At 31.5% G+C, this 17744-nt stretch overlaps 1 protein-coding gene across 1 annotated transcript in view; it reads right to left on the bottom strand.

Moving 5' to 3' along the window:
- Positions 1 to 445: 445 nt before the first annotated feature.
- Positions 446 to 17744, bottom strand: part of TEX2 (Tabersonine 6,7-epoxidase) — a 51704-nt gene continuing 34405 nt past the window's right edge. The window contains exons 9-16 of the mRNA XM_051210670.1: positions 15898 to 16485; positions 14843 to 15004; positions 11363 to 11423; positions 9698 to 9962; positions 7078 to 7113; positions 4907 to 5066; positions 1991 to 2173; positions 446 to 661 (exon numbers count right to left, since the gene is read on the bottom strand). Coding sequence (XP_051070685.1) covers positions 587 to 661; positions 1991 to 2173; positions 4907 to 5066; positions 7078 to 7113; positions 9698 to 9962; positions 11363 to 11423; positions 14843 to 15004; positions 15898 to 16485 — 1530 coding nt within the window. The 3' untranslated portion in view covers positions 446 to 586. The remainder of the gene's footprint in view (positions 662 to 1990; positions 2174 to 4906; positions 5067 to 7077; positions 7114 to 9697; positions 9963 to 11362; positions 11424 to 14842; positions 15005 to 15897; positions 16486 to 17744) is intronic.

Below are 17744 nucleotides of genomic sequence, written 5' to 3' on the forward strand. Positions count from 1 at the left end.
CTAACCACAGATGAAGTGAGAGAAAGGTTCCGATTTTCAATATATTGTAAGTAATAAATCCACTTAACAAAAGTGTCAATACATTCTGTGAAGAATAAATATTCAACAATTGGAATATATATATAATATCCAGTCTTCATCCATCATAGTTTTCGATACAACGCAAAAATTGTATAAAACGGAAATCAACTGCTGATTACAGTTAGAATTGCTCAAGATATCATCAAAATGAGGCAACACTAAATTGTTCCCAATAGAAATTATTGGTTATGTATTCTTCATTTCATATTCACTGCGACAAATAAATGTGAACATTTACGAAAAAATGAGAGGATAGAAAATATGACAAAAAGAAATCACGTTTAGATTAATTTGAATTTAATAAGCTAAAATATATAAGATAGCATGAATACATTTGTATAAAATACAGTATACTGACAAAGTATGCAACAGAAAAAGCAAAAAACAAGGAATGATAAGATTACATCAGTTTTCATCGAAGCCCTTTGTAATAGTGATTAGGGATCATTAAAAGCTAATCCTTCAGCCGTTTTGATATCATTGAATATAATTGGTGTCGGATTATTTATGTTGCTGATGTAGCATCGGATAAAAGTAGCCCAACTTTCAAATCATCCATATTCGGTAAAACAACTAAATGCTATTAGGCAACAAAAAAAGACAGATGGGTTGTGAATATGTAGTCAACAATCATACCTGAATAAGTGAAAGTTCTTATTTGAGTTTTCCAGTAATTTTTTTATATTCAAGTAATTACAAATATTTATTTTTTGCCAATATTTCTACCAAGTTTAGGATATATTTAACAGTATAACTAATTTAACTGAAGTGAATGCTTGATAGACGCTTTATGTATCAAATATAAAAATGGACATTTTATCTATATAGAATCGCGTTACTTCCTGTAGCCCCTCCTCTGCTCTACCTCACAGGATACTCTCATATGGCCACTGCTTTCTCAAAGCAGGGGTGTTATTTTCGAAATTAAGAGCAAGAAAAGCGAATGTCAAATCGGGTTGGTGGATACGAACATCCATCTAGGGGAGTTAGAAAACCCTGAATTCCGAACCAACGATGCAGCACGTGGGCTCCAGGAATCCCGAGGGAGCAAAAAGCGTATGAACCTAATGTTAGTGACCGGTTAGCAAAGGACTGCATCTCTTATCGTTGTTCCATTGTTAGATGAATTGGACCTCTGAATTAAACGCTCGGAGTGGCTTCATAAGAAAGCTGCCTGCCTCAGCAGCATCGGAGTCCAAACTCGAATTCAATAACTTCTTTGTGTAGTGCATATATATTATGGTGCCTCTTTGTACCAATGTTTATATTTAAATAAATAAAATCGTGAGTTAATTGTTGATAGAAACTGACGGAGACTAAAACTGAATCCTTAAGATCTGTACTGATGAATATTTGTACCGGCTGCTACGTCGTTGACTTATGTTTCACAGAATCAATTAGTGGGACGTACTAATTTGCTATAAACAATGTCTACTCGAAGTTTCAGGTACGCTTATCCCAACACTTTATTGTACAGTAAAATTAGCCGACTACTCATTCACGAACGCCTAAAATCATACACTTCGGGGGGGGGAACATTCAAACGAGTGAGCTGAGTGTTTCGACACGTTGAAAAAAAACTGCTAAAAGCTAAGAGATGGATAAAGGAGTTCTACCACGAATATTCAAAAGCCGATATCACAAAATATTGTTCAAAAAACCTACATTCAAAACAAACATGAAACAGTAGATGCGAACAATTTACTGTACTGTGCTCTTTAACACTCCACCGCTAGACAGAGACTTTACATTCAACATAATTCTTTTGGTGTTTACCCATAATTACCGATCAGGATAGGATAAATGAATAAAATATTCGGTCGAAAATACCAAGTAATGAACACAATCTGATACTAGGAGATAAACAATGACCTCTGAACGAAAAATACGCCCAAATAAATTTTATCACCTGGAATTCAAGAATCATTTTCTTTTCAATCCATTCCAATATACGTGACATTGTAACAACTTTTTCTCCAACACGAGGACGTGCTTTAAGTCGTATATTAGGTACAGGACGAAAACCATACCACAGACGATCACTGGGCGGTGGAGGGATATTGACTAAAAGCGTACCACTTAACATTTGTATCTAGGTATTGATAAACCAAAAAAACATAATAACGATAAAGCAGAACCATATCGGAGAATTTAGTTTTTATCTGATTACATTTAAAATCAAATGAACATATGAAAATACCTGTGGCATATTGTGATCAATATAAATAAACACACAAGATTTGTACAACAAGAAATTGGGAAGAGGATTGACGTAGTAAAGTACACGACAAGATGTGATGTAAATGAGCATAGCAGATTACATTCTTTAAGATGAGATTGGAAAGTGATTATATGGTTTAGGCCACGTCACAAATTTGCCCAGTTATAGTCCTCGATATAGTTGTAGTCTGTTTGCTGTCACAATCGAGTAACGCATCAAGTCAAATGGCTATAGATGACTGAAATCACTACTGTTACAGTTGTACGCTCTAGTGTTATTAGTTTTTCGTTCTTTTTATTATTTTAAATTTTGAGCAGATATTATTTTCGAATTTTTAGTCTTATAATATATATAGTCACCGATCTATCTACTTCGCGTAGATCCTGTTTGGTATGAGAAGAATCTTAACCATTACAAAACAATTCAAATTTCAAGATTTTAAGTTTTTTAGTCACAAAAATATCATTGTTTCTGGAGTACACATTTAAGAAACAAATGTGAATATTCACTTGGATTTTATGCACGTTTGAAGACAAAGTCAAATAAGAAAAATGCCCAGCTCGTACTTTTGTTTCTTGGCGAATTTAAATTGATGTCAAAGTTTTCGATCATGTGTTCATGTTTAATAGACAGATGGACTTCGACAAGATGTTTAAATTCTTAAATAACTGTAGCCCTTGAAATGTAGTTACGTAGATCGACAAACAGTAATGTCAATTTCTACACTACCTCTGTAAGTAAAATAACAACTGAAAGCTTATAAAAGATTCAAAATGCTCCAAGTGATATTCAGATGATAAATACAGCGTATGTTACACTCTCAACTAGAGAGAACATTGATAAATACCTCATAATAAAATAAACTAACAACAACATATAAGTTCACATGAATATTCGTCAAGATTAGAACGAATAGTTTGACAGAAATTGGGCAACGAGTATAGAGAAGTCATTATATGTGAAAATTATATTTGAAATAATCTCAGCGATTGAAATTTAAATAATAAAACTATGGTTTTGATTGTTAAAAATCTATATATTTCTTTGATGATTTTGATTATTACCCTGAAGAAGTCCAGACAAGTTAGCTGGACGAAAAGTTGGAATTATTTAAATTTCAATCGCTGAGATTATTTCAAATATAATTTCCACATATAACATATAAGTTCGTTACATAAAATGGATGGATTTCATGTTAAGTACTTCATAAATAACAAACGTTTCTGCTGTGGCTTTATGGCCCGCCAGTTACCACGTAATTTATTCGCCAATCAAAATACGACTTATTTGCTCTTGTACTAAACCAATGACTTTCGTTCGGTCCGATCAGCCCAGCGTCCTATTGGTCATTTCCTCGCCTAGCCCGTCCACTTGAGTCCAGAATGCCACCGACAGCCTCCACTATGCGAATCATTTGTTTCAAACATACTGGGCTTATATATCAACCAAACAGACCGCTATGTACCATAAAATGGAAAATAACACTCGTACAAAATATAGCCAAAGGTGGCTGTGAACGTGGGAGACAGTAATTAATAAACTGAGTATAACGTAAGAACAGTAAATCGTACAATCATAATCTATAGGTCAAAACGAAGCTTATAATAAAGGGAATATAGATATATATAATCTAGCTACGGAATAATTATACAATAAGAATATATAGATAATATCAGTCCATCAATAGGTCTCCGAAGATACCCATAATTTAACCTTCACTAGGATATAACAATTTCCGTATAAACAAGAGAGTAAAATTATGAAAGAATTAATTACAAAGATTTCTCGGATAATAATTAATAACGTAGTTTGTTCTGTTGTGTTCGCTAATTACAAATAACCAACTCATTATAATATATGACATATGAGTCATTTGAGCTATCTATTAAAAGTTTGAAGTGGTCAGTATGAAGTTACTTTAAACTTAAAGTCAGTTGGTATATATACATATATATAGTGCCTAGTTTCCTGGCTAGATGTTAGGGTAGTCTATATACATGAAGTTAAACCCATTATTAGGACGAATACTTCAGTCAGATGAGATCTTATGTATTAACTGTGAGTAAATACAACAGCAAAAAATAAAGGTACTACAATTAAGTATGAAATGTACGGTACAGCCCATTGCATCGTAAAGAATAACAATAAAAAACTACCGATATCATATCACAATTGTCTGTGAAAATTTAAGTGTCAGAAAAAAACTAAGTGATCCTAAAATTAAACAGAGTTCATGGTAAAGACTAAAAAAATACGAAAGCATACATCTAAACTATCGTTGATCTATCCAAGAATACGAAAACTGAATAGTAGACTTTTCAGCTTTAATTATTACACACCGTAGAAACAAATGACTGGTGATATACAGTGATGAAGCCTAGATAAGTTTTCATGACATTTTTGGCAGTTATTATTGAATTCTTAAGGGTTCTCGGTTTTGACGTGTCACTTGATTAGGTATAGAGTGCACAATTTTTTGCAATCCTTTATTTGTCAGTCAACAATTAATAAATTGATAGAGTGATATTAAAAAAAACAGAATGTTAAAGTCAATCTTCTAATAATCTACATTATCTCTATCTTGTTCAGAGAAAAAGGACATACCTCAACTTGTAATACAATTGGTGTGTTTGACAAACGTTCCATACCACGCTGGACTAGTTTTGTATCAACGGCTCTTTGAAAATATGAGGATTTGGTGATGCGATCGACAATACGTATAATCCTTCGACGAGACGGTAAGACAGGCTGTAAATTTACTGGACTGAAATATAAAAATAATCTATTTAAAACAACAAAAATAAATAAATCGCTTCAATTAAAGTCATACTACTACTACTACTGATTGGAATATTATTGAAACATTAAAATCAAGAAATCTGTAAAATGAAATGAATTATGTTCAACTTATTGTATCACCAGGATTTCGGTATAAAATATAAGTTAATTGTTAGTAAACGTCAAATACACAAATTTCAAATGCTTGTTTTAATTTTAGCACAATTATAGAAAAGAATAAAATGGGTATTTAAAATACTAGTTGGTCAGAGAAATGCAGAGTAAAATTTGTTGTGCTCTCTGAACTATGGATAGGTGAACGATCATCTACGCCAAACTACTGGTGACAAATAACGATGTGAAATGATGACTCCGTAGTTTTTAGTCAAAAGACTCCTTTTTCGAGTAGGTGTTACACAAAGTGTGGTTCGAAGCTGAATACATAAACAGATTACATAGAACAGAAGCGCATACACACAGAGGAAAAGTAAAAACAGGAGGTATAGTTCTTTATCATGCAATAGTAATCCAGGGATTAAACAAAATATTTTCCACTAGTTACATTGTATATAATCATCAAATTTAAGTCACACATGAGATATAGGACCTAGTATACCAAATCTAACTTATCTGAAACGTTTTATTAAAGGAATATTTTTGTCAGAGATATCAAAAGTGTACCAATGATATTACGTAAGAAATACCAAATGATAATTACGGTCACCTCTGAGATGATGATCTGTAGCTCAAGAAGAGAACTTTAGAGGTGCTGTGCTCTCAAAAGTGAAATATGTGCGAATGATGTTGTCCGGAGAAACCGCAAAACATCCATGATAAAACCATCCAGCTTAGAAAACATTATATTGTATTCACTTATTAACAAACAGAATAGTTCGGGAGTTCTTTTGTAAACAATAATATTATGTTACAACTGGTTGCAATTTTTTAAACTAATTAACATATATAGATGAACGTTGTAAATGAACAAAGGTTTGAGTCGTGGCAGAACTTCCAGTTACCGACTTCATCATTACCATACAAAAATTCAGAAATTTCAACTTTGATAGGATATCAAATGAATGAGATATTTACGACTGCTTTTATTTTACCAAAGTAACCTTTTACGAATAAACATGACAAAAACAGTCTTAGTTTCTTGTAGTCTTCAAATTGAACACAAAGATCGAGAACTTTCCAATAGCAGTCTTTAAATAACAAAAACCGTTGAATTATTGAGAAAGTAATTTATTTAGTTTGAAAACTACACCATGCGAACAATTGTAAAGTCTGTTATCCAAACTGAGATATGTTTCGAACATTGGAAGCCTCGAACCATTAGTTTAAAGGGAAGCTTTAGAAGACCAAGGATAATGTTTCATAAGTTCGATAGGTGAGCGTGGATTTCATATGAAAAATAATATGCTGTTAACCGGAATATTGCGAGACGAGGAAGGGCATCATAAGAAAAAACAACTACATGTATTTATTATCAATTTATCACCAATGAAAGTAAGAGTTTTGCGATAACTTATTGAATATTGACAAAACTTACACTCTTCTAAAATAAATAACAATGAGTACGACAAATAAACTAAGAGTTAAAAAATATGTTGAAGAAATCTAAAGAGAAAGAGAATCCTACATGAAGAAGAATATGTAACTCATTTTTATGAAAACAATATTGATTCTTCAAGTGGTACTATTAATCGTTTCGGTTCCTGTTTAGTTAGAAACACACACGCTCAATGAGCGATATGACACCCAACTAAAGTAAACAAAAACACAATAATATGTTAACGAAGATGCAATTAAAAAGTTATGCATAATTTGTGTGAATGCTTTAAGATAGAATTAAATGTTGAGCAGAAATACAAACGAAACTGGTGAAGAAATAAGATGTGATTATGTGTCTGCGTTGAAGTAGAGAAAGAGAGTTAGTTCACAAATAATAAGATTATCACTAATGTAGTGTTACTTATTTAGAGATTGATACATACCGGTTTGGTGAAATTGGAGAAAGACGATTAAATGACCTGCACAATAGTCATACATATATGTATGGAATCAATTAAACAAGAATAGATTAAGTTAAATTATTATCCCTCAATTGATGAAATGGTCTAACAAATAAAAACATTAACTATAGAGAAAGTAAATAAATTAAAATTTTACACACTTTTTATAGTTCCAAATGAAACTATGAGTATTCATTATTAATACAAGCATGCATTTAACAAATTAAGTGTGTATTTATAACTCAATTCCTAAAACACTAACTGTATAACAGAAATTCAATAGGTTCTTTTTATTTGTAATCAAAATATCTGAAACTTATTCTCCACTAAACGGGGAATCTAATGTAAAATCACTATATGACAGCAAAGTCAATAGATCGTTCAGTCAATGCAACACCTATTTGTAAAAGATTAAATATGTGTACATTTTAAATGATCAATATTCTGTCTACTGACAGAACACATTTGTAATGATTTGAATGACATTTTTTATATAACTCAATCTAAATAAAAATCTTTGCATATAAAACAATGTAAGACTTGATCAGTGAACTAATAATGGAGAGAATTGTAGTAAACTGGAAAATCTAAATGTCAACAATCACGATATTATAATCTAAAGGCTTAATGCCGATTAACTTGAAGCACCAAACAGAAAATTTTATTTAATGCTAGCTACTCTACACAGTGTTTTATTAATGCAGTTTCGAATGATGACCAGGTAATATGATGAAGTTACGCTTTATATTCAATTGTGTGAATTTATAAGTGCAATAGGCTGCTGAATCGATTAGCGCTTCCTATCTTCGCTCTCTTCTTGTGTATTATTTTATACTACAACTTCAGTAATCAGTTTCAATTGTAATACTTTTTGAGTGCATAGTGTTCAATATTTCAAGTATTCACATGGACTGGTGAACTTCAATTTATCTATCACTGTCATTGCATATTCTTTACATTCATAACACTTGTTTCCAATTCTAGTGTACTCATTGAACATTTATTTTATTGTAACAGTTTCCATTCTAGCGCTCTTCATTCCCATTTTAGATTGTTGTCTACCTTTGTAGTTTCGACACAGCTATTCGTTATCAAATAGTTTATCCTATGTTGTTGTAAGTAACCTTTATATATCCATTTTAGGAAGCATCCTTATCTGATTTATACTAATACGAAAGATTCTGTAGACAACTCACGTATCCTGCTTTGTAATGCATGCCCGCCATATATTTTCATAATCACAGTACCATATTCAAGATTATTTAGCGTTTTTGATTGCCACATTTTATGCATCTCTTAATCGTGTGGTTAGAAGCTTTAGTAAGAATTAACATACGTAAATAAGTCAGTTTTAATAGTTAACTCCATAGGTTGCTTTCAATGGTGATATCAGAAAGAATAATCTACAGACAATTATTTTCATGATAAATTGATTATAACCTCTATATTGCAATTCAATTTATCATTTCATCATAATAATTGAGAAGCAAGCACTGGTAATAATTCTACTCTACTGTTTATCTTCTGTTTTGTTAAATTAACTACAAAATCTGTTTATATATATAAATAAGATTATCATTTCACTTTGTTCAATTACTTGAAGATTTGACTTCTGAGTAGTAAAACAAGTCTATTGATGGTTACATAAAGAAAGCGATTTGTTTTAATAAGCTGTAGCATGTTACTGGTTGAAAGTGGTAAACTCGATCATGAAAGACTTAATAATTTAAAAAAGGAATATAAAGTAGTAAACTTCAGAAATTAAGATATGTTCATAACATTGAATTTGCTTTACGTACGATAATAAATATTCAATATTAAATGTACAATGGGTTTATCAATTGCTTTAATAGACCAATTTACTAAAACAAATAGATCTGCTGCAATAACAGTAAAAGTTGAAAATTTTTGATAAGTACTTAAATTCGAATTATAGTAAATCATATTTTAAATTAAAGGTCACGTTTACTGATACTCATAATCAAAGCCCGTAAGTAGTGAAGTTACTGACATTATACTTATGACATTATTAGAGCATTCAATGACAACCCCCAGTAGAAACTTGCCTAGCAAGCAATGAACATACAAAAAGACTTGTTTTTTAGGAGTGATGTTGCTTTAAAGGTCTAATTATGGAATAAATTTCACTAAACACTCACGGGAGAAGTCAACTAGTCCTGAGATTCAAAACGCTATAAAAATTGTTATTTCAGCAGTTGTGACAGAGACTTTTATATCTTTAGTATTTTCTTACCGCAGCATATAAAGAATATAATTTAAAATCCATTCTATCAACCAACCAACACAACTGATAGTCTTTACGATGAGATCTGAAGGTCATATGCTCGATCTTCCGTGGGGTCGTGGATGAACACTAATGAGGTACTCATACTAGGACGAAACCGTTGTCTATTGCTTCATATTTTTCAATGGTTGCCAAAAAATATCAGTCAGTAATGGTGACTATAAAATTCTAAAATCCTCATAACATCCGATAATAAGAAACACCTTCAAGCGGCTGAGAAACATGAAGAGACTTTGTTGTTTTAACTAGCAGAGACTTTTTCCAATATTTATTTTATAAATTATAGCAATCTTTTACCTGTTGTCTTCAGGGTTTACACGTTCATTATCACCGGATTTCATTCCACCTATGATTAGTCCTGTGGATGGTAAGTTACGCCCAGGTCGTAAACTATTTATTGGACTGGAATTTTGACTAATATTAGTTGTTTCATCTAATTCAGAGTCAGTTGTTGAATCAGCACTGTCCTCTTCATCAGATAAGTAAGCGGCCATTTTTGTTATCGAACGAGAATGAACTTTTGGTAGAGATTCATTGGATAGTGAATTTTGAGCAAAATTATCTGGGAGAATGTGGACGAAAAAAGAAAAGGGTTTGATTTAATTGCACTTTCATCTTTTTTTACATAAAAAAATACTCATGTAAAAGATTTTAAAGAAAATCACAAAGATACATGACTACCTACAACCATATAGTATAAGATTTTGTGTTTTGATAATCTTGGATGGTAATAATTTCAGTTGTTGATTGTTATTGACGCTTCACTTTGACTCTCACTAAACATTTTCATTATTTGTTAATAGATTCGTCACCCCCCCCCGAAAGATCGAATAGTTTCAAAAATATTTACTTATATATCGAATACTAGTTGAAATGAATACTGAAATGTTATTCACAAGTGATCACTCTTTATGTCGGTAAGCAGATAAATGGCATTCAACTGTGTTGTTACTGTCTCATTGGTCAAGTTTATTATGTTATCCATGAAAAGCAAAAGTTTAAATTTTAACATATAAGCGCAGTTTTATTAATAATGAACAATTAAGTGGAGAATACTAATTGATTTAAAAAGAACAAGTGTGGCTGCCAGTGGTAGACGTTGCGCACCCATGAAATCTAACCAACTCACTTCTTAAATAAGTGGAACTTTCATTGCAAAGTACATAGAATCAATAGCAAGTATACCGTTACTGATAGATGCAGCTACATTTCTTGACATGTTTAGGGGGAGATTATTATTATTATTAATCCGAACGCTTTTGGAAAATATCGATGACAAAATCAAACAAAAGAATAGTTCATTTAAAAGACAAAAGTACCTTATATTTGCAACTTTATCATTGGAATTAGGGGAGACTGATAAAAAAATTAATTACAGAGTATTTCACAAAAACGCTCAGAGCTATTATATCTGTAGTCTTTATCAATAAATCAAATTCTATACAATAAAAATAAGTCAGTTAGCCATATGAAACGTAGAACCCGTTAAACATGTATAGTGCTTCATGTTGTCACACTAAATTAACACAACAATTTGAAATAATCAAGACAAATCCCAGAGAAATAGAATTAATGGCAATATGAGTAGCAGGAAAAAGATAGCTACAAATGGTATGATTTGGGAAAGAATTAGTCCATGTGATTGAAAAATACAAGAAAATTTTGAAACTCAGGACTTAAGAGATGAAAAAGAGTGAACGCACCTGAGCCATTCAGACTGATTCTGAGTCATTTCATCTGAAATATCAAACGATTGGTTACAGAAATCATGTCGTCCTCAACGTAAATTACAAAGTGTAACATTTTTATGGACAGTAGTACCAACCACGCTTAAGAGAAGAGATCATAGTAATATACCACAAGGCTTAATGCTATGCTACGAAATTTCACTTTTGAAACACATAACTTTTATGGAAAAATAGAACAAATCTCGTTTAGAAAAAAATAAATAAACGATCGAACCTGATGAATAGGTAATATCTTTTTCTTCACGAAGTTTTTGATTCCACCGCATTAAATTAACCTAAATAAAAAATATTAAACAAACAAAGAAATATGTAGTGAATTATCGAAGCATCCAACACTGAAGAATACTAAAAATAAATAAATATTAGTTCTAATTGAGTCAGCTTTGATAAATAGATGATACTTAATTACACATTAAGAAGTAATACGATTCATTTAAAACTGTGGATGAGTGACTTAAACACTTCATTGTGAAAAGTTAGGTTCATATCCCTGCTTTATTTAGATTAAGCGCTCTACTCTAGTTAATCAGTTAGTAACCCAAGTTAATTTAGAAACGAATGTCAATGTAGCTTGTTTACAAAGTACATGTTCATGTCCTCACCTTTCAAATATACTACAGCTGTGATTGCTAATGATATTATCCAGTTGTATACATTGAAATAGATGCAAAGTAATTTAAATTTATGAATTTAATCCTTAAAAGAGAAATAATCACGTTTAGCTCTTGATCATACAAATACTTGGTGACTGCACTTCTATTCTAAGCCTTTAGTCAAGTGATGGGTTTATTTTATGATTTGAAAAGTAGAATGGAGATCTTAAAGAAGTATGTGTTCATCTATGTGAGATAGGGTTGATCAACTTAAAGAGAGTTAATACCTAGAACCGAAGGACACCTACTACAACCAACAAAATTCCACTATATCACACAATGACCAATTAAGTGAAAGACCATTTCAGTGGTGATTAATATCAATCAATGGGTGTGAAACTCGCTAAAACTGGGTGCTACGTTCAATCGATTAACAAAAACAATCTACATCATAAATATTGAACGTAATGCATAGTTAGGGAATAAGTAAACAAATAGTTATTAAGTTATGACAAAAGGATACAAAATAAGTTCAGGTACGGAATTTTTCCTTCATATTATCCTAACATTATATGCTGATCAAAGTATTAAGTACATTAATAATAAATAATAATAATAACAATAAATAGTAGAGTAGGAACAAGAACCATATGTAGGACGTTAAAAACTCACAGTTTACATGACACAATAGGTTTTACAAATTTTATTAATTGGTTGTTGAAAACACTCACAGCCATGCACATGCACACAAATCGATAAGCTTATAACAATTATAGGTGAAGACACAAAATAACGACTTGGGAAGAGCTGAGAGAATAGTGAAAAATAAAATATTCTACTAACACATTAAATTCTCATGCATACAAATCTAGATATTTTGTTTCTCCTACTCTCATTTATATAGCTGTCATTTATTTTCAGAGATAAAGAGTATGAAACAATTTGTTTGTTGAGAAAATTAACAGGAAATTGTTATTAACTCAAGATACAACATGGTATATATATAACAGGCTATTATCAATACGTTGTGAATATAGACCCCATTTTAACATTGTTTATTAATGGATTATTGATTTACTGTTACGTTGGTTTTTATGAAGAGATCGATGCCCCTTGGTAATTAAAAAAAACCAATCAATGTATAAAATGGGTTGAAATACTGTTCAACCTCATAAATCGATGTAAAATGAATAAAACTCACACGAACTAATGAAATAAAAGTATGTCCTAATATAGTTAAGACACATATCTCTCATTGAGTAAACACAAACATTTATATATGTATTATGTACCCTAAGTTTAAACAAATTTGTTTTAGTTATCATGGCTGTGCTTAAAGCATTCGACCTGTAACCATTGAATCCCTTGTTCGAACAACCTTCCACCAACTTTAACTTGGAGAGCTGTGTAGGACCAACATTATTTACATACAATAAAAGTGTGTCTCAAAGCCTCAACTTTGTAAATGATTTTCTCAACATGAAATCTAGTGCATAGTAATCGTAAATTATGGGACTCAAAAGAAGAAATAATAATTTAAAAATCCTCAAATTTTTCTGATAAATATTTAGCTAAAGCTAAGGAATATATTATCTTGAAGAGGCGAGTGATTTATGAAAGGTGGATTTGAAAATGATCCTGAGTTACGTGTATCCAACGGCTTACAATTCTCCAAGGTCAGTCAGAGGTAAACTGCGTGATTGATATGTATTGATCAAAGGAGTTACACTGTAGTTTATTGCAAATACCTAGCACGATAAACCTCAAAAAATCCAAATATACAACACTGGGACTGAACCTGTTGTGGAACTCATCAGCAGCGTTCATTCAATTTAAGAACTCGTAACAAGCGGCAAACAATTAAACAATTTTGTAGACGTTCAATAAAACATATTTCTCTTTTAGTACAGTTTGCTACATGAAGCAACGATCATTTAATCATTGGACTCCACCGGCTACGACTTCCTATTAGAACTCCAATGACTGCTCTTGAAGTAAGTAACTAGTGGGCTCGTGATAATAATACTGACACTGATCCGTGATAAATACTGTCGAAGGAATAATTACTTTGTTAAGATAAATTACTAAATAATATTTTATGCAAACTGATCATTGAGTCATAATGAAATTAACATCAAAAAGTGAAATGTTGATTAACAAGTCAATCTACACATGCTTAGTTAGGTAATCTCTAAATATCGAATTAAGAAACTAATGACTTTCTAAAAACTAAGAATCCCCAAAATCCGGACAGAAAATAATCAAAACATAGTACGAGTCCGGAAGTTATCAACATAGCTATCCAATAGAGATTACTCGAAACACACGTTAATGAAACAAAATATAATAATAATAATAATAATAATAATAATAATAATAATAATAATTGCAGTTCATGTTCCTTTTTAATGACTCAGTTCCGAACAGTCTGGAACAGTATGTAGTAAAGGATAGCACCAGAAATTAAATTTCCGATAAAAATTAATAACAAAAACGACTATTACGTCAAATGGTATAAGAGGTAGCTAAATTTAATCCAAACAAACTAATCTTATGGTCAGTATTTAGGCCTAGCATTCAGAAAACATAAGGGAGCAAACACACACGGCCATGCATCTGTGTGATAATATCCGCGCACATAAACATAAGCTCAACCAAGTGCTTTTGTTTTGGAATCCGACAAGGTGAATTAAAAATATAATACATAAAAAAGTGAAACGTCACGTGTAGTTGGTGACCAGAGTGAATTTGTACATTAGTTTCTGGAGCTTTCGTACACTACTAGTTTAACATAATTTTTACAATTACTCTAAATAGACACTTTTTATTGGCCAACCACATCAAACACCTTAACATCGGCTTTCATTATGTCAATTTTTTAGAAGCACACATCAAGATGTTCGTAAAAATTCCTTAGGAGAAGAATTATACATGAAACAGAATAAGGGGAGTTTGTGTCAAATGAGATAACTCGTATGTTGAACTGATGCACAGGTAAATTGGTGTGGAGCATGAGATTTTAAACTTTTTACATTCATTGAAAAATGTAATTTTAAAAATTGTTACTCCCAAAGTTGCTTTCCTCCGTTTAATTTACTTACACTTGTTTCCAAAGCAAATGAGAACCCTCCAGCATAACCAACATCCACTTCAATCCATAGACCATGTGCATCCAGATAAGGACATCCGATACGTCTTAGTACAGGTATTTCTGAGCCCAAATCAATATCAACGACAGTGAGTTCATTGATGAAATTTGGAAGCTATGATATTTTTGGACAGAGATAAAACAAAAAATAGAATGATTTTAAAAACTATTTGTTAACATGTAAAATTCCTATATATAAATTTCTTAAGCATTAACATTATTCTGTATAATAATTCGGTGGAATATATCTTTGTTAGTATAGGGTTGTGGGGGTCGTCAAGTTTCATTAAAATTATGAACCGATGAATGTTAGACCACCATTGAAAACCTGGAAGCACTGGATGGCCGTTTCGTCTTAGAATAGGACGCCAAAATATGCTTTTTCCACACTAGGATGAAACGGTCGTCCAATACTTTCAGGTTTTCAATGGTAGTTTAACATTGATCGGTTTTTAACACGATAATAATAAAAAGGTTCAAGTCTCATTAAATATCCTAACTGAGGGAAGAGAAAAGAGATATACTATTCCAATATATCACTAACCAAGTTGTCCTACGCCTAGAAACAAGGAAAAACTAGCATTACAATATTTGCATATACAAATTGGAAAAGGTTAGAATACATTGTTTCTTTCTATATCGTATTACTTAATGATTTCTTACAGTCAACACTGACGTCTATCGCTCTTAGAGACGAATCTAAGATACTAAGGCTTTCCAATTAGAGATTATACTTTCTGTTACAAAAGACAAAATACAAATTAGGACTTCTAATAACAATTTAATGGAGGACAACTATCGATAAACGTTACCAATTAGTTTTCATTTTTACTATTAAATTAAATCTTATAGAAGAACTTCGGTGATTCCATCTTCACATAGCACTAGTAATAATCTATCAATGTTAATTTGTGATAATTCACAACTACATCAATTATGTTGGAGGTTTAAAAAAATAGGCAACTGAAATAATAAGAAAATGTCAAAATACAAATCCACACTACTTACATGTATTTTTTTCAACTTTGCTTGAATCTTATTTTTTATCTTTTCTAACCAATAAGGTTCACGAAGAAAATCCCATAGCAAACGACCAATTAATGCATTAAGCCATATCATATTTGTATCACAATTAATTTGATTAACATTTAATTTTAATGCTTGTGCACTTCGTACAAGCCAATTGGCGGGCATAAATTTAGCCATATATCGGACATATGAAACATAGACTGGTTCACGATTCCCAGGTATTGAAGCGCCATAATTTGAAAGATTTATGCTGGATGAATAAGTGCTATTAGTATTGGTTGTACTGCTTAAACCAGTGGGAGTACTATTGCTATTATTACTACTAATAGTAGTAGTAATAGTGGTAACAACATCAGTATTAGCGATACTGGCAGCTGAATCAGAACATGTTATCAGATTCGATAATGTATTTCCATCAGGTTGACTCTCATCGTCACTCAATGTGCTGTCGTTGTGATTAGAAATGATATTAGAAGCTGTTGTGGCAGTACCACTTAAATAATCCGGTAAACCAACGTTATTATTACTATTATTAATATCTGATGCCAAAAGATAATGTTGTACAGCCTATAAACAAATAAGAGGGAAACGGATGAGTTGATTTAACCATCAAGTTTATAAAAACAATGTAATAAAGTTCAATACTGAAAAATCATTATTAAAAAACATTGACTCTAACAATATCAAAAGAATAACTTGGTGTTACAGGATTAATTATTGTATGGCCCAGTATAGTGGGCATGTTATAATTTACAGAAAAATTGTAATAACCATAATAGTCGTAAAAATAGATTTACGTTTGATCTTTAGAATATTTATCCGCCAAACCACCATGATCATGAATTTCACAATTAAAAGATACCTCAATAGATTACTGATAAAAATTGGGGTTAAACAAAAAGTGAAAATAATTTATTTGACAGTACATAAAGCTTCACCATTACGTGGTGTTATCAACGAATTAGATGTGAGGGACGAAAACTGAAAGTGATTATGTAAGCATTGATGATATAGTGACTAATGAAACCAATCTACATATAATGAAAGCAATTGTGCCTAGTACCGATTGGGGCTATCTTTTTGAAAAATCCCAATCACATTACAAAAAGAACTCGATATATATATATATATATATATATATATATATATATATATATATATATATATATATATATATATATATGAAGAATATTCTTCTCAATAAGTTCTTCAACTATAAATCCAAAAATATGGCCAAGATCGAAATTCGTTGGAGGAATAAAACAAAATTGCTAAGCTTAGAATTACTTATGGGTAATGATCCAGCCAATAGTTCAATTTGGTGAATGTAAACAAAATTGTTATTTCATTTAAATTATGAATCGAACAATGTTAGCCCACTATGGGAAACCTGGAAGCACTAGACGACCTCCTTGTCCTAGCATGGGACTCCTCAGTAGTGTGTATCCACGATCCTGCGCTCAGGAATCGAACCCAGGACCTTCGGTCACATTCACGGGCGCTTAATCTCTAGACCACTGAGTTGGTAATCTAACAATATCAATGTCTAAGTTTAAACTGTTATTGCTGGAAAATGAATTGTCAGTCATTATCTAATAATCCGTTCGCAATGTGAAAGAATTTAGGCATCAGGGTTTTAATGGGGATTTTGTAATTGCTTGGACTGATAGTTCTAGAATATTTGAGATAATTTGATTGATTAACACATCAAAAATTATCTAGGAAATTCAGAAAGCAAAATGACATGCGAGTTAATCTTATTAGATCGAAATTACAGTTGTATGCCATTAGAATTTTACCAACTTATGCTAGGCATGTGTCACACA

This window comes from Schistosoma haematobium, chromosome ZW, assembly GCF_000699445.3.
Source record: "Schistosoma haematobium chromosome ZW, whole genome shotgun sequence".
NCBI classification, from domain to species: domain Eukaryota; kingdom Metazoa; phylum Platyhelminthes; class Trematoda; order Strigeidida; family Schistosomatidae; genus Schistosoma; species Schistosoma haematobium.